The sequence below is a fragment of the Hyaena hyaena genome, unplaced genomic scaffold (genome assembly GCF_003009895.1).
Source record: "Hyaena hyaena isolate Hyena2069 unplaced genomic scaffold, ASM300989v1 scaffold_199, whole genome shotgun sequence".
Classification (NCBI taxonomy): Eukaryota; Metazoa; Chordata; class Mammalia; order Carnivora; family Hyaenidae; genus Hyaena; species Hyaena hyaena.
The window spans coordinates 2,291,279-2,314,471 of NW_024080831.1; the positions used below are offsets into that span (position 1 = coordinate 2,291,279).

General features: G+C 50.7%; 1 protein-coding gene and 2 non-coding genes across 7 annotated transcripts; all 3 read right to left on the minus strand.

Annotated features, from left to right (window-relative positions):
• Positions 1-30: 30 nt before the first annotated feature.
• On the minus strand, positions 31-20,101 carry EIF4G1 (eukaryotic translation initiation factor 4 gamma 1). Of its 5 annotated transcripts, none has more exons than XM_039241668.1 (33): positions 19,995-20,101; positions 19,118-19,174; positions 18,800-18,893; positions 18,415-18,501; positions 17,140-17,316; positions 16,818-16,917; positions 15,583-15,695; positions 14,669-14,761; positions 14,400-14,466; positions 13,290-14,120; positions 12,948-13,036; positions 12,666-12,852; positions 12,440-12,573; positions 12,156-12,314; positions 11,802-11,987; positions 10,941-11,138; positions 10,575-10,721; positions 10,112-10,348; positions 9,560-9,664; positions 9,274-9,433; positions 8,973-9,073; positions 8,285-8,387; positions 7,963-8,065; positions 7,504-7,736; positions 7,265-7,383; positions 6,962-7,134; positions 6,526-6,651; positions 6,042-6,123; positions 3,935-4,033; positions 3,685-3,819; positions 3,493-3,574; positions 3,206-3,346; positions 31-662 (listed from the first exon to the last, which is right to left on the minus strand). In XM_039241668.1, the coding sequence occupies exons 3-33, from the start codon at positions 18,857-18,859 to the stop codon at positions 478-480; spliced, it is 4,812 nt and encodes a 1,603-aa protein (XP_039097599.1). In that variant the 5' UTR covers positions 18,860-18,893; positions 19,118-19,174; positions 19,995-20,101; the 3' UTR covers positions 31-477. The 5 variants fall into 5 exon arrangements, with proteins under 5 accessions (XP_039097599.1, XP_039097595.1, XP_039097600.1 ...); XM_039241664.1 differs by having other exon boundaries at positions 11,802-11,990; XM_039241669.1 differs by lacking the exon at positions 18,415-18,501 and having other exon boundaries at positions 11,802-11,990.
• LOC120238139 lies at positions 9,149-9,224 on the minus strand. Its single transcript, XR_005530151.1, has one exon. It is a non-coding gene; the product is annotated as a small nucleolar RNA SNORD66 (small nucleolar RNA).
• On the minus strand, positions 9,984-10,060 carry LOC120238140. The gene has a single exon (XR_005530152.1). It is a non-coding gene; the product is annotated as a small nucleolar RNA SNORD66 (small nucleolar RNA).
• Positions 20,102-23,193: the final 3,092 nt, after the last annotated feature.

The following is a 23,193-nucleotide window of genomic DNA, read 5'->3' on the forward strand; positions in this document are numbered from 1 at the left end:
AGCAGGCCATAAAGCAGGGAGGCAGTGAGCTTAATTGAATTCATATTTAATAATTACAGGCACCGTGCCCCCCCTTCCCCCTGCCCAGGCAGCAGCAGGGGTGGTGCAGGGGCTGGGGCATATGCCCCCAGCAGCGAGGACGGCAGTCCCATGAGTGATTTTCAGAAAATAAAAAAGGACCCCAGGGGCAGGCAGTGGTGCCTCCCCCCAAGACACACCAAATTTCAAGACTTTATATATAATATATCTCTGTGCCCCAGGGGGAGGAGAGGGACACCTGGCAGCATCCTGGAGGGGGGCCCCAGGCAGCCCCACGCCATCCTGCCTCTTCAGCCATTTTATTAGCTCAGACACATCGCACTACAGGCACCCACTGCCACCGCCGCTGCTGCCGCCCCCCCTCCCCCCCGCAGTCCGGGCGGCTGGCCGGGCCATCCGAGTGTCCATGGGGCTCCAAGTCCCCGGCCCCACCCGCCCTCAGTTGTGGTCAGACTCCTCCTCCTCCGCCTCACGAAGCCACTTGAAGAAGGCTGTGACAGACTTAAGGGCTACGCCCTTGCCCTGTTGCTCAGCGGGGTCCTTGCTACTCTCCCAGCTGTAGAAGGCATCCTCTTTCACCACGTCCTCGTCATACAGCGCATCAAAGAACATCCGAAGCAGGTCTGCAAGCAGGCAGGACAGCAGTTAAGGAGTGCTGCCCACAGCCACCCAACCCACTCCCAAGCTCCACTGTTAAAAAACAAGGCCCTGACCCACCATCCTGACATCTGTGTGTCTGACCATTGTTTGCACATGACTAGGTAGGTCTCTAACAAGGTGTTAATCTTACTTTACGATCGAAGACTGCTGCACACACAGGAATGAATCACAGCGGCAAAACTTCACAAAGCTCCCTTACCTCAGCAACTTCTCCACTCATGATATATTTAATGAAGAAAACTATACACAGAATTGGTACTCCTGAATCTGGGAACCACAGAAGCCCCAGATATATCACTCTCCAAAGTCAAGGGTTTATAACCTGTAACATTCACTGGACCCCATTACAGATCCTGACAAGCTCTGGACCCCAATTTCCTCTTATTTTGCACACATTTGAACAGCCTTGATACCTTTATGTGTGCCACATCCTTTGTGGTCACCTTCCTAATGAATCCCTGTAGGTTCAACTGTAGCACCCCTTCCTCGGACCCTCTTTTCCCCCAACCTGGCTTCTAGTTAAGCCCTATCAAGCACTTGTCCTGTAAGGCCTGAATACAACCTATCCCATTCCCCACACTGCACTGCCAATCTTTCCAAAGGCAAATGGGGGCCAAGTAGTGAATACATTTCTTCTGAATAAAGAAATAAAGCAGAATCTAGAGTCCAGGCCTGGGTTAAACCCAGACAGTCATCTATGAGAAGCTGCAAGCCAGGTGGTTTTTCAGGGAACACACCCCCTCAAATCCACAACCACCACCCGTGGAAGCTTCCCAGCCCCATCCTACAGAAGCAGAGCATTCATCCCAAATCCGGTGCATGCCCACCCTGGGGACCCTACAAAATCAATTATTCACTCTGCCCTGTATATTCAAACCCAAGTTTCTCCCACCTAAACACAAAAGGCCTCCTTTACTGCCACTATCTCTTACACTCAAAAGATTTTTGTCTTTGGACAAGAGATTAAATTCAAACATTTGTCTACACTTGCTGTTTTTCCTTTTTCCTATCTCAGTCAAGTATTCCTCAGCCCTTTCCAAACCAGAGTGGCCCCTGCTCTACCAAATACTGTTTATGCCAGAGTGGCCTGTGTTCTTATGCTCCAAAGGCCCTAAACATTCAGCTCTGCTCATATGGGACTCTCACGCATTATCTAGCATTACTGACCACTTCCCTCTCCTAAAATTATTTTGCCCTTTGTTCATAGGGCCCTGTCCTCCACTTCAAGGCTCTATCCCATACTCTCATCGCTCTCCCTCAGGCAATCCCATATCCACTGAGGACCTGCACATGTGTTGCCCTGTACCAGCTTCTCACAGATCTGCAAATGAATTCCCATACCCAGCTGTCTGACACCTCTGATCACCCCCACCCAGGGCCCACAAACTCAACTATGACCAAACTCCACTTGATCCAGAGGTCCCAACCCGCCAGCAAATGGTACCACACTATCACCTCACCCGCGCAAAGCATCCTAGAAGTCACGTATTAACTTACCCTCTTCTCTTCACCTCTCCCCACCAGGCCAGTGTTCTGTCTTAACTACAGTTACGCCCCTCCCAGCTTCACTGCCACCACCAACACAACCCACTCCTTATTTGCTGCTCTTGCCACGTTCACACTTAATCCATTCCAAACCACTCTTCCTACTAATGGCCAGGATGAGCTAAAAACTAAAATCCCACAAAGCCTTTTCCTGCCCTTAGGCTGAAGGCCAAAACTTGTCCCATGGCTTAGACAGCCCTGCATGACCTAGCCCACGTCCATTCTCTCCAGCCCCATCTTACCTCACATACGACTGGCTGCTGTGCTAGCCCACAGTAGCCTTTCTCGAACAGTTCTCTTAGTTTGTGTCAAGTACCTTCTGCCTCAGGGCCTTCCTTTACACACACAGTTCCTTCAAGTCTCCCCCTCCAATTTGTCATTTAGCTACCATTTGTCACTTCCCACTTATTATCCTTTAGACTAGGTGATCCCAGAGAGCACCCCCCAGGACCCATCTTCCGACCCTCACCACCACGTTACTCTATGCCAACACAGAACTGTGCTGGACTTTATCACTGCCAATGTCCCAGTGCCCTGGCACGTACCTGTTTGCTGAATGCATGAATCTCAGGCACGTTAACCTAAGCCTCAGTCTCCCAATAAGAAAAAGAGAGTAACAGCATCTGCCTTACACAGTAGTTGTGAGGATTAAACGAGGCAAGAAAAGAAAAGCATCTCAGCCCCATGCCAGGCCACTAGAGCACGCAGTATTTACAAATTGTTACCACGTTTCACCTCTGTGCTCCTACCTGGCACAAAGAGTAGTCAAGTAACCTTCATAATGAGTCTAACTTCTTCCATTATAGGCAAAGAAACAAACAGTGCAGGGGAAAGGAATCAATCACCAGGACATTTTGCTCTCCTATGAACCAGCCCCCCTTTCTTGGGTTGAGACCCTTTCAGTGACTGGCCCCTGCTCTCTGGCAGCTCCTCCACCCCACCCCTGCAGCCCGGCTCTTACTGGCGGGCTGTTCTAAGGTCACTACAAGGGCCTGGAGGGCGTAGAGCGCCTGCAACTCCTTCTGCTCATCACACAGGTATTTCTGTAGCAGTTTCGCTCGCGCTTTCAGCACCGCGACATCCACTCGGAGGGGCGTCTCAACTACAGGAAGAAAGATGGGGTTAAGCAAAATAATGCACCCTCAGCCTTGTCCAGTCCACAACTAGGAGGCAAAGACCAAAACCTCCCCCCTCTCCATTCATCTGCTAGGCCCACCCTTGCCCCTCCATCTCCCTGGCTCCTCTTACAGATAATTGCAGAATAGCAGACAGCTGTCATGAGGGCTCGAACTAGTGTGTTGGATGCTACCTGCTGCTCACTCAGGTTGGCCTGTGCAGAAGAGAAACAAATGACCTATATGTTCTAAATTATGTCCCTACCTGCACACCAAAAACTGCCTCTCCTATATGCCTCTCTCCTAACACCCAGGAAAAACCTACCTCTATCCAGTCAAACACCCGCTGGTTACTGCTGCCTTCCTTCAGCAGCTTCTCCAGCTGTCTGCTCAGCTCCTCAGAGGACAGCATCCTCTGGCCAGGGGTTTCTGACTCTTCGCCCAAGGTATACTCCACCTTCTACAAATGAGAAGACCCAATCAGGAGGGAAAAATACAACATGAGTGTGCCAAAGGAAGAGGGAGAAGAATGGCCAGTCCCAAATGCTAGAATTAACCTAACTCCAGCTGCAAACCTGTTCAGCGACAAATGCACTGACATCATGGCCTTCAGGTAGAAATTCTTTCCAGCTGAGTCCAGCTTCTCGCCACAGCATCCCCACCTTTTTGGGACCCTAGAAAATGCAAGACCAATTCAGCAACCCTCTCCCTCCAAGACCTAGTTCCAAAAATGTCATCCAACAAATATTTACCGAAAGCCCTTTGGTGCCTGCTAGGGGGTCAAGATGTTACAGACATACCATACAGGCACAGTCTCTCCAGGCCTACAGACTAGTACTGCCACCCAAAGACACAAGAATCATCTACCACAGTGCTAGGAAACTGAAGGCGGGGGGGGGAGGGGGGGGGCGGAGAGAGTAGCCTAAGAGCCTCTATGACAGTGGTCAATTAGCTTTGAAAAAGGTAAACAACCAAATCTAAATACCTCATCCCAGCCTTCCACATTACTTTACATTTCTTTTTCTAAAAATGCTTAGTTTTCCGTTATTCCAAGTTAAACGCTCATGGGAAAGGACAACTTCTAACAAATATGCCTTTTTGGTTACTAAGTCCAGAAAATTTTAGAAGCAGATCTATCCCCCTACCTCCATCCCTAAGGCAAATCAGAAATCCTCACATAAACAATAGTCTCAGCCCATTTTCTGTTAGGGGACAAGGCATTCTGAAGACATTACTCTTATAATAACTAACACTCAAAATGATGGCATTAATCCTTTTAATAATTATATATTACTAATATATATCATAGGTAATATATACTATATAATCTTTAATAATAATCCAAGATTACTGTACTTCACGAATTTTAAAGATACTCATTCCAACACCACTAAAATTAAACTGTTTCACAAGTTGGTATGACATTTACACAAATGACCCTAAGTCTTTTATTATTAACAGTGCATGAATAACATATCCTTAACAACCTACTGCACCACAGATTCAATGAACACAGTAGTTCAATGTAGTTTTCTCTCTTTTTTAAACACAAACTATCCTGCTACACATTTCTACTCAAAAGGATTAAAAGGACCCTGAAAGAACAATTCCTTTCCACTAAAGTCTCATTGGTCCACGTCCCAGGGGAGCTAAACTTTTTTAATGTTTTTGAGAGAAAGAGAGACAGAGAGTGAGCAGAGAAGGGCCAGAGAGAGAGACAGAATCTAAAGCAGGCTCCAGGCTCTGAGCTGTCAGCACGGAGCCCAATGTGGGGCTCCAACTCAAACTGCAAGGTCCTGACCTGAGCTGAAGTCGAACGCTTAACTGACCGAGCCACCCAGGTGCCCTGGGAAGCTAAACTCTTAAAGGTTTTCACTTCCCAGCTCTCACTACCACAGAGTACCCTGCCCAACTTGCCTTTCCCAAGTTTCCACTATGACATTTGCTAGTCACCACTTAACCTTCACAAAGCCATCCCAGCGCCCTTCTGGAAAGACTTTCTGTCATAAAAATTACCAACCTCACAGTACTCAAGACACTCCATTTCGACTATTTTATTTTATGCTTTACTTCACACTGTTTATATTAAGCTGTCATTTCTTACTTTTCTCTTCCAACTGGTTTCCTATGTCTTTATTCACAGTGGTATCTCCAGTGCCTAGTACGTGATTAGTAAATGTTTTTAAAGAATGCTAGCTGAACCAGGGAGACTGGGTGGCTTGGTTGGCTGGGCAACAGACCTCTGCTCAGATCATGATCTCACGGTTCGTGAGTTCGAGCCTCACACTGGGCTCTGTGCTGACAGCTCAGAGCCTGGAGCCTGCTTCGGATTCTGTGTCTTTGTCTCACTCTGCCCCACCCCTGCTCATGCTCTCTCTCTCTAAAACAAACATTAAAAGAAAAAAAATTTTTTTAAATGCTAGCTGAATTCACCAATCAATCAATCAATCAAACAACCAAGGGCTTAGGATCTTGGATCCCCATTCGTCTCCAGCCTTGGCCAGAACTTGTAACTGGTCAGTGCCAGCCTTGACATTTCCTCTCCCAGGTACCAACACAACACTACCATCACCATTAACACCATCCCACCAAGGGACCATAAGGCTTCAGGGTCACAGCAAGTGGCCAAAATTAGATGGTGGGAAGAGAAATCCTGACACATCACCCCCAAAAGGCTCTCACCATGCTTTTGCATAGAAGCCCCAGGATCTCCAGCAACAGAGAAGCAGCTTTGCCCAGGGGTCTCAGAGGTTTTGTAATCTCCCTACAAAAAAAGAAAATTACAGGGAGTGTTGATAGCCCCCAAAGCCCTCAATACACTACCCCATCCCTCCCTAAACCTAGGCATGGAAACTGCCATACGACTCTCCCCGCCCCAACTTTGTCTTTACCTTTTTTTTATTAAAAAAAAAATTTTTTAATGTTTATTTATTTTTGAGAGAGAGATAGAGACAGCATGAGCAGGGGAGGGTCAGAGAGAGAGGGAGACACAGAATCCGAAGACAGGCTCCAGGCTCTGAGCTAGCTGTCAGCACAAAGCCCGACGCGGGGCTTGAAACCACAAACCTTGAGATCATGACCTGAGCTGAAGTCGGATGCTTAACTGACTGAGCCACCCAGGCACCCCCGTCTTTACCTCTCTTGAATCCCACTCAAGGGGGCTTACCTGAACAGCTCCCCCATAGGTACCCCACCTTCCTGCAGAATGGGCGTTATGAGTTCTGCTAGGTAGAGCCACACGTGAGGGATGTCAATTTCCATGTCTTCAGCCAATTCTAGGATTTCATACAGCCTACAAGTGGAATGAATTCAAAGTCAGAGCATTCTAGGAAAGACAAGCCAGATCTCCCACCCTCCATCTGGGGCATCACGGCACTGTTAAAGGATCAACTGTGGAGCCCTTGGAGAACACTTCCTAAGCATGGGGCAATTATCTCAAGCTAAAGCCACACTCTTGTCCTTACGTGGTACACCCCTAACCCTGCCAAAAGATCTGTTGACCAAGACAGTTGAGGAACTATACTCTTATCCAAGTTTCCACGGGTCCTACAGAAGAGGAAGTCTGTAGGTATGTAAAAGTAGGAGATCCGCAGAAGGCATACCCTTGGTAGTACTGAGCAGTGGAGAGGTGCCCAGCAAAGAGCAGCTGGTGCAGCAACCGCCCCATATGCTCACGAGCGATGGTGCTGCGCTCCAGTGTGGACTCAATGCCGTGCCGCACAAAGATGAAGAGCAGGGAGGGTGAGGCCAGCTCCTGGACGCACTGCACGGCCTCCTACAGGTGTGCAGGGCAGGAGGGAGAGGAAGGTCACCGTCTGGTCCAGACTCCACACTCCATGCCTCTTGGCACACATCCCTCCCTGCCCACTCTGCTGTCACTCAGACCCCTCCCTCCCACTGCTTACCTTCATGTCATTGAGATGGAGATATTCTTCAATGATGGCCTTGGATTTCTTTTCCAGCTCTTCCTCAGAGAGCGCAGCCTTCGGAGGGCTTACAGGGGGGAGGGTGGCTTCGCGTTTCACTGAAAGGGGAAAAACAGATTGAGGATTTCAGTTTGTTTTCCTAGAAAGAAGGGCCCAGAGCTCTGAAGACTGAGGACTGCCTAGTCCCATACCCTTCCCTTCCTCTCCCAGCCCCTTACCAGCATCCCGCCCACGGTCCCGATCCTCCGTGAGGCTAGCTGCCTTGCGTAGTCCCTCAGGCTGGGAGGGCCGCTCTCTACTCCGCTCCTCCACTTCCTTGCTGAAGCTCCGCTTGGTGGCAGGTGTCCGAGAGCGATCGAGCCGGTCCCCACGGTCACCTCCCCGTTCACTCCGCTCTAGGCGGTCTCCCCGGTCCCCAGCTTTCTCACCTCTTTCCCGGCTCAAGCTACTCCTGGAGAAAAAACAGGCAAGTCAATGATCACCTATACAGCATAGCTGCTCTCTTGTGTTAACTACCCAACATGATGAGCAACTGTAGGGCCAAGTTCCTGGTGTCAGGAACATCCCCCAATCTAGCCAGGGGTTCTGAGCATTACACGTGAGGATTCCTGTAGCACCACCAAAGCCCAATCACAGCACTCTCGGCGTGAAGAACAAAGAGAGCCAGAAAACCTCACCTCTGTACCACACGTCTGCTATCTGTGTTTTCTGTAGGTACTGCTTGTTGAAGGGCTGAGAAGCGGTTCAAGGTACTAGTAGCTGGACGAGCAGCTTCTGATGCTGGGGAGACAGAAAATCCAGATCAAACTCTCTTCCGTTCTATCTCCTACTCATCAGTTTAGGACACTTGGTCCTAGCCCCAACAAGAATGCAGTTTATTCCCTAGTCCCAAACATATGCCTATTACTACCTACCCACTTTGTACCAAAAGCCTTCCCCATAAACAAGGCTCTGCCCTCAAGAGAAGAGCCACCCAACTCCTTACAATGGCCTCCATACCTGCGTCAGAGGGCTTGGCTCCTGAGCCTCCACTGCTGCCCTTGCCCCAACTCAATCGCCCTCCAGGTGCAAAGAGCTGGTTGTTAGAATCAATGGATCCCGGCTGAGGAAGGAAAGGGGAGTGGAGTCATGAGTCTAATCTGGCCAAAGCCCGCAGCCACACAGTAGCAAATTGCCTAGACCAGGGGAAACTTTTCTTGCAAAAGGCCAAATAGTAAATATTTTAGGCTTTGCAGGCCATATAGTTTCTATTTCAACTACTCCACTTGGCCACTGTAGTATAAAAGCGGTCATGCATGATACTTACAGGAAACGAGGATAATTATGTCCCAATAAAACCATGGATACTGAAATTTATACTTTTAATAATTTCTTATTACATAATACCCACTTTATGTTTTTCAACCGTTAAAAAAACACAAAAGCCATTTCTTAGCTGTGAAATGTAGAGAGAAGCAACGTTGTGAGTTTCCAACACTGGCCCAGACGGATGTGAGCATACCCCCAAGGGCTGGCACTAGAGCCCTGTCACTAGCAATCTAGCTAGTCTAACAAGAAAAAGTCAACCATCACCTTCCCAACCTCAGAAAATGAGGGCACCAAGATCCAAACCTATGCTCAATGTCCATGTGATCCCTCTTTACCCTCCCACGACCACCACCCCTCCCTCCAATACACAAACCCCTACCTTGGTGATCTTGGTGAGCCGTGAGGTGTCAATAGGGCGGCTGCCCTTGCTGATGGGGACGGTGTTCCAGCCACCATCATCCACAAGTGGGAGGCCTCGGCCTGGGACAAGGAGGAGAGCATACTGCAATGAGTAATTCCTAGCAGCCCTATCACCTGGGGCAGCCCCAGCCTCCCTTCCTCAGATCCTCAGTTCCATCATGTGGTCTCAGTGGCCCAGACACGTGGCACTAACAAATAGTCATCAACGGAAAGCTGAACCCCTTACTCTGCCCCCTCCTTAATCTGAGCCTCAAACTCACTAATAGGTGGGCCTGGAGGGCCACCCCGACGCTTGTCACTGCCCTTGGCCATTAGCTGTTGCACTTTTACATGCTCCCAGTGCTCCTCCATCTCAGCCTCTTTGTGGATCTGGTCAATGGTCTTGGGACCTTGGTCCCCACGGCGTGGCACCCAATTGCTCTGTGAGTACGGAAGACCAGTCACAAGGTAATTAATTACATCAGATGGCCAGACAAAACCATGCTGGGAATTGGGGACTATGGGGTACAGGAAGCAGACTAGCAGGGAGAAGGAGAGGACACACACCCGTCTCAGATCCAGCACGTCTTGCAGCATGAAGCGAATCCGGGATGAAGTCTTCTTTTCCTTAATTATTTTTTCCATCTGGTTGAAATACTGATCCATTCGGGGCTAGAAGAAGCAACATGGGGGGCACCTGGGTGGCTCAGTCGGTTAAGCATCCAACTTTGGCCCAGGTCATGATCTCACAGTTCGTGGGTTCGAGCCCCCCATCAGGCTCTGTGCTGACAGCTCAGAGCCTGGAGTCTGTTTCAGATTCTGTGTCTCCCTCTTTCTCTGCTCTCCCCCCCACCCCCCCGCAACTCATGCACTCTCTCTCTTGCTGTCTCAAAACTAAACTTAAAAAAAAAAAAAAAAAAAAGCAGCAGCAGCAGCAACAATATCAGGTCAGGAACTTATAACACCTCACCTCCAACTACAGGCCTGACCCCTCCTCAGGCCTTCATCTCCACCACTGTGGCTCAGTGGCCCACACACGACAGCCCAACAAGGGGTTTGTCAGTGGACAGCAGGCCCCGGCACTGCTGCCATGTACCTTATACATCGCAGGACCCCTACCTTGGCTTTTTCAAAGTCCAGATCTTTGCCAATGGTAGTGAGCAGACGACAGAGGCATTCAAGAGACTCTTCATCATGGTTCTTAAGTAGTTTAACCACACAGTCATGCATTATTGCCTCTGTTAACATCTTCAGTTTAAACAACTCTCCAATAAACTTGATGTTCCCTAAAGAGCGCCGCCGGGCTATGTCTCGAGCCTCTTCCAACTCTTCCTTGAGGCGTCCTCGTTCTTCTGCCTGCCAGTTATAGGACAGAAACCCGTCAAAAAGGCACCCAGCCACTGGGCTAAAACGTCCCTCCTCCCCCATATCTGGATTCCTAAACCTAGCAGCAACTACTCATGTCTTAAGGCAGAGAAACCTTCAAAACACCATGATCCCCACCCCCCCCCTTACTCCTACCCCCAATTCTACAGGAGAGTAGCATCCAGACGGACAGCAGGGTTGGTGGGTTTTCTCTCACCGTAGCAGCTTCATCCATCTCTTTTTGCTTCTTCTCAAAAACCTCATCATCATCTTTGTCTTTCTCAAACTCCTTCTGACATCGATTCAACAACAGTTTTCGGAAGTTCACAGTCACAGTTGGCTTTTCTGTAGTGGGCACTTTCAGCTGTATGTCAAGGAGAACATCACATTTACACTGGTTCCAAGAAGGCAGGCCCTCCAAGACTCTTTACCTAACCCAGGAAGACCTCGGGCCCCCAATCTGCCTCCTTCTGGCTGCCATCAACAGCACGGGTTGGAAGAGAACCAAGAAGCTGGACTCAAAGAGTCTCAGGAAGAGAAGTAGGAACCTAGACCACAAGGTTTAGTAACAGTGGAAACTAACCGCCATGAGGCAGCGGCACATGTTGGCATAGGCCACAGAGAAGTTGGGCTCTGAAATGGCCTTCTCGAAGATGAGGTCAATGACCCCTTTGAGGCGTTCCTCCGTGTCAATGGCCAGCTGCGTCACCTGCTTCATCAGCTGCTGGAACATCTGGGGTGTCAGCTTATTTAGGATGGAGCGCACCCTGCGGAACAGGTCCTGGCAGAGGGGACAGAGAAGACACAGGATTCAGTAAGGTTCTCAGAAGAACAGAGGTCACTGGAAAGTACGGTAGAGTATGGTTGGGACTCAGGTAGATGTTAGTAATAAGGATGACAGAAATGGGCAGCTGAGCGGCGCCTGGGTAGCTCAGTCGGTTCAGCAGCCAACTTAGCTCAGGTCATGATATCACAGTTTCTGAGTTCAAGCCCCACATCGGACTCTGTGCTGACAGCTCAGAGCCTGGAGCCTGCTTCAAATTCTGTGCCTCCCTCTCTCTCTGTCCCTCCTCCGCTCATACTCTATCTCTCAAAAATAAATAAATGTTTAAAAAAAAAAAAAAAGCAAAGAAAAGAAACGGGCAGTTGGGTGGCTCAGTCAGTTAGGCATCCAACTCTTGATTTTGGCTCAGGTCTGATCTCACAGTTCATGAGATCGAGCCCCATGTCAGGCTCTGCACCTTCCAAAAAGGAGCCTGCTTGGGACTCTGTCTCCCTCTCTCTCTGGGCTTCCCTTGCATGGAAACATGCTCTCCCTCTCACTCTTGATATACATTTAAAAAAAAGGGGGGAGCGGGAGGCAACAAACAAAGAGAGCAAAGTTGGCTCAGAAGACAGACCCTGAAGAGGAGAAATGAAGACCAAAAGCAGCACTTGCCAGTACCTGGGTTTTGCTGCCATCAGCATCCTCTTCCCCTCGATCCTTATCAGCAGCTGTCCGCTTGCTGCTGGGTTTCCAGGCTTTCTCTGCTTTGTTCAACTTTATATCTTCAGTCATTAACACCGTGGCAATGATCTTGCGGGGTTCCTTTCGGGGGCCCTGCTGAGAGCGCCGGGGTCCCAGACCAGCCTGCTAAGCAAGGGGTAAGGACAAGCGAAGACAAAGAGCTAATCAGCACAACCTGTGACACTGGTACCACACATCTCCAGGGCAGATTTCTCCCCACCTCTCAGCAAGACAAGGGAGCCATCCCCCAAATCCCCTCGACTATCTGCCCCTCTAGCCAGTCCCACTCACCGGCCCTCGGGGAAGCTCCCCACCTGGCCCACCCCTTGGGGGCCCACGGGTGCTAAGGGCTGGTCGGCCAAGATTGGCAAAGGAAGGAGTGAAGTCTGGGCCACAATTTATGCCTTGAAGTCTAGCAGGGTCCAGTGGCCGCAGTGGTGTTTTATTGGCCTGTGAAGAGGACACAGAAGGCATCAGAAACAGGTTATGGCTCTTGACTACTCTTTCGAGACCTCAGGCACCTCCTCCAGCCAGCCAGCCAGCCCAAACTGACCCTCCCCCTCAAGCCTACCAACCTTATCCAACACCACATCGCTGATATGAGGCAATCCCTCCGGCTTCTGCATACTGGCAAAGATGAACTGAAAGCCCAGCAGGAACTCACGGTCATAACGCTTTTTCTCCTCAAGGTTTAGAGGCTTCCACTGATCTACGAGGAAGACAAGATGAACCAATCATACACTGGTCTCCTGGGGCCCTGGCAAAAATATCCAACCCTTCTCAACTCTTCCCTTAGCATACCTGACTTATACTCATACTTCTGCTCCCCTGGCTGGATGTTCTCAGCATTGTGAATTTTGTCTTCCTTTGAGTCCCAGGTCTCGTCTGCTTCCTCAGGCCGGGGGGGCACACTGTTGCCCTCAGGCTCCGGACCAGGGCTGGTGCCTACAGGAGGCTGATTTTCCACCTCTGGTACTCCTGGGTTCACCTGTAAACACAGGACACCCCATTGTGGTTACAGTATGATCACTGTTCCATACCCAAACTCTACCCTCTCCCCTCCATTACTTTCTGCTCCCTTACCTCCTTGAAGGCATCTAGAAGGTCACCTACAGCCTCCTTCTTATTGAGCTCTTTAATTTTCCGTCTCCTCTTTGGCACAGACACTGCCACTATTTAAGGGGGCAAAATGGGCACAACTTATGAGGAACAAGTGGGAGTAACTGGGGAAATAAAAAGCAGCTCCTGTTCAATATTTCCTCTTTCCAACATACCCACTATGGACTTAAAATTCCTTAATCTCAAGAATTTTAGCTCTTAGGGTCCATGATGAGGCACAGTGGCACAAATGAGAGGTCTCGAATAAAGAGGAAAAAACCCACATCTTTCAGCCTGCCCCAATTCCACCATCCCATCACACCTTACCTTGGGTGGCTGCTGCTGCCTCCAAATTCTGAGGCACGTGGGCTGCAACAGGGGTGCTCTCTTGGGGAAGAAGTTCCTCTCCTCCTTTCTCACCCTCAGCTTCTCCTGTTTCTCCTTCTTCTTCATCTTCTTCCTCTTCCTCCATTTCCTCCTCCTGGGCAGGGGAAGCAGCTGGAGGAGCCATAGCTGGAGTGGCAGAGAGGCCGGCGGGGGGAGCCACTGATGCTGGAACCTCCTTGGCCTGCTCCTGTGGCTCACTGACTGGGCTTAAGTCCACAGCTGGTGGCGAGGGGGCTCCGTTTAGCAGTTCCTCAGGTTGGGCAGTTGGAGCAATGGGCATGGGGGATTCAGAGGGACAAGCTGGGGGAGGGAGAGGAGCAATCTCTGGGCTCGACTCAACCTCTGGTTCCAGATCCTCAGACGAGACCATGCCATTAGGTTCAGGCAGAATATCCGCTTTGTGAGATGCAAGGGGGGTGGGAACCTGGAGAGGACTGGAAGAGAACTCAGATTCTGGAATCGGTTTGCTAAGTGTCACTTCTACTTCCAGTATGGGTTCAGCGAGGGGAGTGGGTTCTGGAGAGAGGCAATATGGCTCCCCAGTTTCATGGGGCATGGAGCTGGATTCTTCTACAGACATCTGGATCATCCCCGTTGTCACAGTGTCCCCAGGAATGGAGAGGACTGCGAGATTAGGCTCGGACCCCGGTTCCAAGATTGGGGGTGGTGATGGGGTTGGACAAGGTGACGAAGGCCGGGATTCTGAAGGGCTGTTCTCTGGGCCAGGCAGCCCCGGCCGGCTCCCAATGATTGCTCCCTGGGACCGGTCATCTGCACCACAGGAAAGACAACGAGTAATTAAAAGCAAGTCTTCACTGATGTTATTGTTCCTCCTCCCAGCTAAGACATTCCCAGCCTAACTCACCCCCACAATCTTCTACCTAAGCCTTTTCCCTTCTCACCCAAAATCTGATCCACCCGCAAAATCCCACTACCTAAAACCTAAGTCACTCTTCTCTGGCACCCAGGTCAGGTCACTCCACCTCCTTAGCATTTGAAACTGTCACACTCCTTTTCACCATAAAAGCTCTGCCCCACCTGCTTACCTACCTGGCCGGACAACAACAGCAACCTGGGGTGTCTCCCCATTAGCTTGAGGCTCCAGACCGCCTCCCGTCTGCAGGACACAAAGTTACCAAGTTTACCCTCAAGAAGCCCACAACCCATCTCTACTAGAGCCATTTTTACTTTAAGCCAGTCTAAAAATCCAGGGCAACAGGGAAATAAATCCCTTAGTTGAAAGAAAAGATCAAAGGACTAAGAAGTCCAGGTCAGAACAATCATCCTAGCTATGGCCCCACTCAAAGAGCAGACAGTACCTGGGGAGGGGTGGGTGTGGAGGCAGTGTGGGCCCCAGACATGATCTCCTCCGTGATATCCTTCCCTCCTTGGTTTGGATCTCGAATTCGGATCTGGGGAAAGAAAGCTTCAGGATGAGTGGGAGGCAGGGGGAGGCCACCTCTCCACCCCACCCCACACCTAAGACTCCAGGCCAACCCCCCACCCCCCACTGGGAAGCAGGTGGGTGGGTGCCAGAAACCCCATGAGTTCTACTGTCAACCCATCCAGCTAATCTTGTACTCCCTGCCCTGGCCCCCACCCCAAGAGACCCTTGACCTCACAGAGCAATCTCGTACATCACAATGCCCCTCCCTCCCTCATCGCTGCCCCACCAACAGTCCCCAAGTCACTGGCTGCACATCCTGGGGCCCAGGACCCCCATCTAGCACCCATCCGGCTCACTTGTGGCTAGTCTGCCTGATCTCTGGGGGCAGGGCCCAGATCCAGTGGGTGGAGCCAGGGTGACTCAGCGGCTTCCCCAGCCCTGGCACCCTATTCTGGGCACCACGCCCAGGGCTTGAGGATTGAGCAGAGGCGGAGGCCTCAAGAGCTTCCAGGACTGGGAGGTGGGGGGTGGGGCCACAGAAAACAAACCATTTCCAAGACAAGCCACCAGAAACCCAAAACCAAACGTAGATCTTACAGACACCCCTCCAATCCCGAACCTGGGTCTCTCAGAAACTCCTGCACTAGTCACTTCAGTTCTTCCCATGAGCTGCTTCCACACTGAAGTCTTAGTACCTTACAGAGAACCTGAGCACTTCAGATCCCCATTCTCTAACCGCCCCCAGCTGAAGATCTCCTTCCTCAACTTTCTGCTCCCTGACCCACAATGCGCCTGACCTTGATTCTCCCTTTCCCAGATGTCCCAGAGCCCCTTGCTGCTACTCACAGTCTTCCGCTCCCTCTTGGGAGCAATCTGGGGTGGCTGGTTCATCAAAACTGGGGCGGGGGCCACACCAGTAGGAAACTGCTGCACACCCTGGGCTGGGTAGTAGGCGCCAGCTTGTGGGGGTGGGCCGAAGGGGGGGAGGAAGGGACACAGAAAAGAAGAATGGTGGCAGCGTCAGGGCCCGACCATATACAAATGCCTGCTTAAACACCTCCCATCCCCAAAAGCTCTCATCACCCACAGCCGGCCCCTTGCCCTGCCCCACCCACCTCCCCAAGGGAGTTAGGTGTCTATCAAAGCTGGAGAACCAGTCTGAACTGCGTTTACAAGAATTCCTGACACTGACACACACACACACACACACCTTGTAGGCAGGCACTCCTTCCCCTCCACACATCGGCTACCACTACCAGGTAGTCCACTACCAGGACTTCTGTTTCTCTTCTGCCCTATAAGGTATAACATATGTCCTCCACCCCCAGCAACATGCACACATGTATTTTGAGGATGCAGCAACTACTTAACCTGAAACAGAATCAGGTCTTTGGCTGGGAATGAGAAAAAGAGATTTGCCAACCCTGCTCCACTCAACCTGAGTCCAGTTCCAGTCTCCAGCCCTTTACTAAGGGCCAAAGAAACAAAGAGTAACATTATGAACCAGGCCCAGGATGTGGAAAAATTAATTCCTTAAAGCAATGGTCTCCAAAATGGGATGCATTCTTTAATCTTATCCATAATCTCCACTTGTTTGTTTTTGACAAACAGCTGTGTTATTTGTTTAAATGATGCATATGTATAAACAAACAAGACATACATGTATTAGAGGTACATACTCAAAATTTTTCCGATAGATGATCAAAAAATTTTGGAAACCACTGTCATAAAAAACAGACTAATCCTTTCCTAGAATATAAATGAAAAACAGCTACAAAAACCTCTCAAATCCACATTATATGGGCTCCCACCAACCATAGAACAAGTGTATGGGAATGTACTAATAGGCCCTCAAACTTGTATGTGATCCTATATTCTTCAACCTGAGGACTCCCAACTCTCAGCAATGGGATGAAACACTCCCTGCCCCCCACCCAACAAGTTACAAATTAAGCACCAATTCCTACTTAATCCTATCATTGTTAGACCAAGGAATGAGCCTAGGGAGGGTCTAGGAATTTATAGATGAGTTTAGATGCTCCCTGGGGCTCACTCTCAACCTGACTCCCTTCCCTGCTTACCATAAGTTCCAAACTCTGTAGGGCTTGCACCCGGATAGAAGCCTGGGGCTCCTGGCTGTACAGGATACTGCTGTGTTGGGACAACATACGTGGAACGCCCCTGGTGGGGAAGGGGGAGGAGGGGAGAGCAGTTGAGGGAGCTATGAGTACCATATCAGACTACAAAGAGAACGCAGGGCAAGACAGGACAAGCCAACTATGGGCAATGACCAAAAGAAGTTCCACCTCTGGAGAAGAGACGGGACTGGACAGTCAGGCTAGGAGAGGTGAGGGTTCGGGCTTAAGGTTCCATGGCTTCCAGCCCCCAAGCCTCCAACCTCACCTGTCCAGGGATGTAGTAGGCCCCTTGGGAGGCTGAGTAGGAGATCTGGGAAGGGATCATCATCACTTGGGATCCAGCAGGGTAGACATGGGCAGCTGGGCCAGGGCGGGCGGGGGCTGCACTCTGCACTCGGGAGGCTGCACTGCTCGGGGGCTGGGCCCGGCTAGGGTAGAAGTGCTGTCAAGAGCGAGGAAGGCAGTTGGCATTGGGAAAGGGAGGAAGTGGACAGCAAAATGGCCACTCCACAATGTCTCTAGTCTGGAGAGAAATACTAGGGGCTTTGGAGCACAGGGACCAACCCTAACTCACTTGACCTACTGATGACTCAGTGGCCTCTTATACTCACACATACTCTCTACATTCAGGTATACACTTCGCACTCCATGAATATACTCCTCACTGCCGTGCATACTCATGTCACTTCCACCTGGCTACCCCTCTGCAGAGGCTTCCTAACACCCAGAGGCATCATGCCTAAGTAAAGCCCTTTTGGGCAACATACTCCCCAGCATGCACTGCTCCACCCTAAGGTACTGAGAAGCTAACCACTAACATGCAACAGTCTCCCAGTTCCCAGATATGCGCTCTGCAAGACTTAGCCTCTAACATGCATCAGTCAGCTTCAGGCCGAGGACCGTAAGAGCAAACATGTCCCCACCCTGAAGACCCCCAGTCCCTCTATCTAGCCCTTGACTAGGGTGGAGAATAATGGTGAGACCATGAGAGGGTCCAGGATTAGCAAAGGGGTATTACCTGCAGAGACCTGAATCCTCCCTGAGAGCACATGGGGACAGGAAAGAAGAGAATTATCCCCAAGGTGATGAGGGGGAAAAATGAAGGAAGTAGGACAAGAATGCTCCCACTTAGTGAGGAAGAATTTAGGGAACAGAGAAAGGCAAGAACTAGCTGGAGTATTTACCTTGCCATAGTCCAAAGAGAAAGAAGGGAAGGGGAATGGAGCAACCACAACCTCCCAGTAAAAGAAGGAAATAGGAAAACAGTAGTTGGCAGCAGGGCCCAAAGCACTGCTCCCGATTCTCAAGGCACCAGGACCCCTACCAATGCCATCCCACCAACTACATACTCCCCAAGGGGCCAGTCACTGTAAATAAGTAACAGCACAAAGTGCAGAGGCACGTGAAAGAACACAGAGCAACTGTTAGGAAATTGGGGCAGGTACACGGCCTCCATAGTTTCCATCCTAGGCCCAAACTGGCCTAAGTTTTCCATGGCTCCCACCCCAGGCCCCCTACTCCCCTCCCCACAGCCCCTCACCTGGCGGGGCTGAGAAGGCGTGTTCATTTGTGTCGCTTGTGGCGTACTGAACACCACCGGTGCTGTCTGCCCCGGGGGAAACGCTGGCTGAAGGGGGGAGACCAGAGTTCAGCAAGAGGGGAAACCCGGGTGGGGCAGAAACCCAAGCTGGTAAAGTAAGGGGAGCAGACCTGTGGCCAAGAGCCTCAGCAGTCCACATGCCCCCTCTCCCCCATGACAGCCCCTGGAACAGCCCAGGGGCCCTGTATCAATTTGGCAGCAGGAAACTGCACTTTGCCCTGACATAGATGGGGGTGGGAAAATCCAGAGGCTGGAACCTGTTCCTGACCAGCTGCCTGGTCTCCCCCACCCCCACCCCAGTCTCTGCTAATTCCTCCCTAATTACCTGTGGGAGTCCAGGGGATGGGGCAGGTGGGGGGCCTGTGGGCTGTGGAGCTTTGTTCATTTCATTTGGTGCCACATCAGGGTCCCCCCAGCACCTGTTGGGAAAGAGTGGAGCTCAGGAAGGAGAAGGGACCCAAGCTTAAGGCAAAAGGCGTGGGGGAGGGGTTGAAGCAAGGGCAGGGTTCCACACCGAGTCCCGGAGGCGCGAAGGGGTTGAAGGAGCAGAAAAGACCCAGCTTATATCCCCACCAACACGTTGTCAAACCCGCATCACTTCCAACCCACCCCCCTGGTCTGCTGAAACAGGCCCCTCACTCACCCCCTCGGTTAAGAATAAGTCCACGGTGCGGCCTACAGGTTCTGGGCATCCGAGGGCCTGGGGTTGGGAGGTGAGGGGTATCAACCTGGCTCCGCGGGGCCCAAGACCAACCAGACCGGAAATTCCAGGTCTCGCTGGCACCAGGCTCCCGGATCACAAACGGAGCTAGCAGCTTCGGCCGTGGTGTCCCCACCCCCCACCTGGGGACACCGGGTTCGGGGCCAGGCCCAGGGGCACACAAGGCACGCCTGCTGCGGGTGGCCGCGGGGGCACCCGCGCGGGGCCAGACGCGAGGCCTGCCGCCGCCCAAGAGTGGAGGCCAGGAAGGGCGGGAGGCGGACCGTAAAAGGCCAGGCGGGCGGCGGCCGAAGAGGAGCCGGTTCCTAGCAAGTGAGGGTCGGCCCGGAGGGCGGGCGGGGCCGGGGGCTCCTCCCTGCCCGCCGCTGCCGCCTCCCTCCGCTGCGCCCTCCCTGCGCAGCGCCGGCCAGTGCCAAAGAACAACGTGTCACTTCCCGGCGGCCGGGCCGCAAAGGGGGGAGGGGGCGGCGGGTCGGGAGCCGCGGTGCCTGCGCCTGCGGGGGCCCCTCGGGTCAGGCCGAGGTGGCACTTCGCGACCGGCGAACCCGGCGCCCTCCCAGCCTGCGAGGACCGCATATTCCGGCCCTGCGCTCCCCCACCCCCACCCAGCAGCCAGGCCGGGCCAGGCCGGGCACACGTGGGCCAGGGATCGGGCCCTGGCGGGCCAGGGCCCGGGCTTGGGCCGCGGAGCCAGGGCGCCGGGGCGGCGGCGCAGGGTAGCCGGTCCCGGCCCGGATGGCGGCGGATGCGGGGGGAGGGGGTGGGGGGGCCGGGTCGGGCCCGGACATGGCGGCTTTACCTTCAGTCTCCTTCAGTCCGCGCGGCCGAGCCCCACGCAGCCGCACAGACGTAGTCCACAACCATTTCCGGCTCCCCGCACAGATCCCGCTCGGCGGCCACCGCTTCTCCGCAGGCGCAGCCGGCGCCCCCACGTGACCGGCGCAGAGGGCGGAGCCACGCCCGGCGCCGCGGAGCACAGAAGATTTGCCCCGCCTGGTCATGTGACAGTCACTGCCCGCCCCCGTGTCCCCTCCCGAACTTTGGAACTTCCAGACTGACCCCCCTCTGCGTCTCTGTCCCGCGGTTCTTTAGTTCATTCATACTTAGAGCATTTATTGAGTGCATACTAAGTACTAGGCGAAGTGCTGGCTAGAGGGTGAAAATAGCGAAATTCATTAAAGACTCAGTCCTGCCTAAATAAATCATGATTCAAATACGAAAAGAAATATAAATTATGCAACCTTTGAAGATAAGGTGATTAAAATACCTATTAAACTGAATATGAGGCTAAAAGGATTGAAACATTCTGAGGAATTACTATGAGTAGATTTGCGTCACAAAAATCAGCCACTCCCAGGAGAGGGACAAAAGTCAATCACGGAAAGTTCAGAATAATGATGAAAGAAGAAATCCCAAAACCCCTTCCTTGAAGCCAAAAGATTTGGCACCAGGAGGAATCGTCCTAGGGCCAAATACACGTACTCAGATGGCCTGGATTTTAATCCAAACTCTGCTGCTTCCTGCCCAAGTACCTACTACCTACCTACTTAACTGTTGTAAAAATGGAAAGATTTGAAAGCAGGCAGTCTGGCTCAAGCTTTTAACCACTCTGCTTTCTTTACCAATGACAACATCTCACTCTATCGGACTGTGAAGATTAAGGAGTTAATTCATGTGAAAGGGCTTGAAACAGTGCCTGTGTACTTACAAAGACACACTTGCTTTCACTCACTCCTATGTGATATGTGGTGTGGGTGTAGGTGTGTGTATAATCTCAGAAGGTTAAGAAAACATTTTCTCTGTTCCAAGGATAAAGTGGTTGTTCAATATATATGACCTATGTGATCTCGATTGTCACAATTTCCCATAAAACAGAGTGTATTATTCTTCCCATTGTATATGAGGAACCGAAGCTCCAAAGAAACAAAGTAGACAGACACATGGCAGAGGAACCATAGTGAGAGTGAAAATGTGTATCTCGTGTTCTCTGACTTTTCATTTTAGTTCTGTGACTTGATCATGTATGTCTCCTCTCTCTACCCTTCTCATTTCTCTTCCTCCCTAAGCAAACTAATAAATAAAAATCAATTACTACCTACATGCCTATCTGTTTCTAACTCAGAAACTTCTCTCTGGAACTTGTTAGAATACCACCTCAAAGCCATCTCCACCTGATCATCCCACAGGTATCTCAAATTGTTTATGCACAGATAGAAATGTCATCCCTCCTTACTCAATAGTCCTCTACCTCAAACCCATACAAGTTGGTGTTCACATATTTTTAAAGTTTTTTAAAAGTTTATTGTTTTTTTAATTTTTTAATGTTTTTTTGAGAGAGAGAGCAAGCAGGAGAGGGGCAGAGAGAGAGGGAGACACAGAATCTGAAGCAGGCTCCAGGCTCTGAGCTATAAGCACAAAGCACAATGCAGGGCTCAAACCCACAAACGACAATATCGTGATCTAAGCTGAAGTCAGACACTTAACCAACAACACACCCAGGCGCCCCAAGTTTATTTTTGAGAGAAAGAGACAGAATGAGCAGAGAGAGGAGGGGACAGAGGATCCGAAGCAGGTCCTGTGATGACAGCAGAGAGCCCGATGCGGGGCTTGAACTCACAACCATGAGATCATGACCTGAGCCCAAGTTGGAAGCTTAACTGACTGAGCCACCCAAGTGCCCCTGTGTTCTTTATCAATGAATAGTGCCTAACCTGAAAATCTGGGATTCATCCTCCATTCCTCCTCATCCACATACTACCTGTAATCAGACACCAGGTCCTCTTGGTATTTGGATCAAATTCAAGTCCTATTGACTGTCTTTAAAAAAAAATCTTTCTTCTGCCCTTCCCCATTTCTAACGCCCTAGTTTAGGCATTTATTTCCTTTGCCTGGTCTCCCAGGCTTCATGGTGAGCTTTCTCACCCAGATAACTGATGATGTCACTTTCCTGCTCTCTTTCAGTGGTCTCCATTGAGAGATACTGTCAACTTCTTAGCACAACAAAGCTCTTCTAAACCTGATCTGAGCCTGGGTCTCTTCACTGTATCTCCTACCACACTTTTCCTGGCCCGGTACACTTAACCAAAGCAAACTATCCGTGGTTTCTGAAAATAAATAGTTTTTCCGCCTTCCTCCTTTTCCTACTCCCTTAGCTATATTCTGCCCTTTTTTTTTCTGGACAAACTCCTTTTCCTTCAGGTCCCATTTCCCTGAAAATTCTCCCTGACTTACCTAGGCATTTAGGCTCTATATTAGTGATCCCAGGGTAGCTTCTTCACACTCTAGTATGGTATTGGTAACAATATATCACATTTGCTTTCTTTTCCATTAAATAAGCTTTTTGAGGATAGGGTTTTGGCTTTTCCCCTCCATCTTTGTATCCCCACAAACTAAAATAATGTCCAATGCAGAGTAAAAGGCTCTGTTGATATTTATTGCTGAATGAATGCCTGAATGTGAAAGGTTAAGAGTCATTATGATGGGGTGCCTGGGTGGCTCAGTCGGTTGAGCGTCCGACTTCGGCTCAGGTCATGATCTCGTGGTTCATAGATTCAAGCCCCGCGTCAGGTTCTGTGCTGGCAGCTCAGAGCCTGGAAACTGTTTTGGATTCTGCGTCTTCCTCTCTCAGCCCCTCCCCCACTCATGTTCTTTCTCTGTCTCAAGAATAAATAAACTATAAAAAAATTTTTTTTAAGAAGAATCATGAAAAGTTTACTCTAAAGCACAATCACTGATTTGGTAAAGAACTATCCTTTTATTTGGAGTGTTTTGCAGTTCACGAATCATTTTAATTTTTTTTTTAAGTAGACTCCACACCCAAAGTGGGGCTCAAACTCACAACCCTGAAAATAAGGAGTTGCATGCTCCACCAAGCGAGCCAGCCAGGCACTCCTACAAATCACTTCCTAATTTATCTTTATACCACCACCTTTGCGTATCAGAGAAAACAATTACCATATCCCCATTTTACACATAACAGAGGCTCGCCAGACATGCTG

Excerpts from the sequence above, each read along its gene's own strand:
- EIF4G1 (XM_039241664.1), bottom strand. The coding sequence starts at position 18,859 with ATGAACAAAGCTCCACAGCCCACAGGCCCCCCACCTGCCCCATCCCCT. Across the intron at positions 3,820-3,934 it reads GTGCATTTGTCGCTGAACAG|AAGGTGGAGTATACCTTGGG; the intron begins GTTTGCAGCTGG and ends TCTCATTTGTAG. Across the intron at positions 3,575-3,684 it reads GGGTGTTTGACTGGATAGAG|GCCAACCTGAGTGAGCAGCA; the intron begins GTAGGTTTTTCC and ends TCTTCTGCACAG.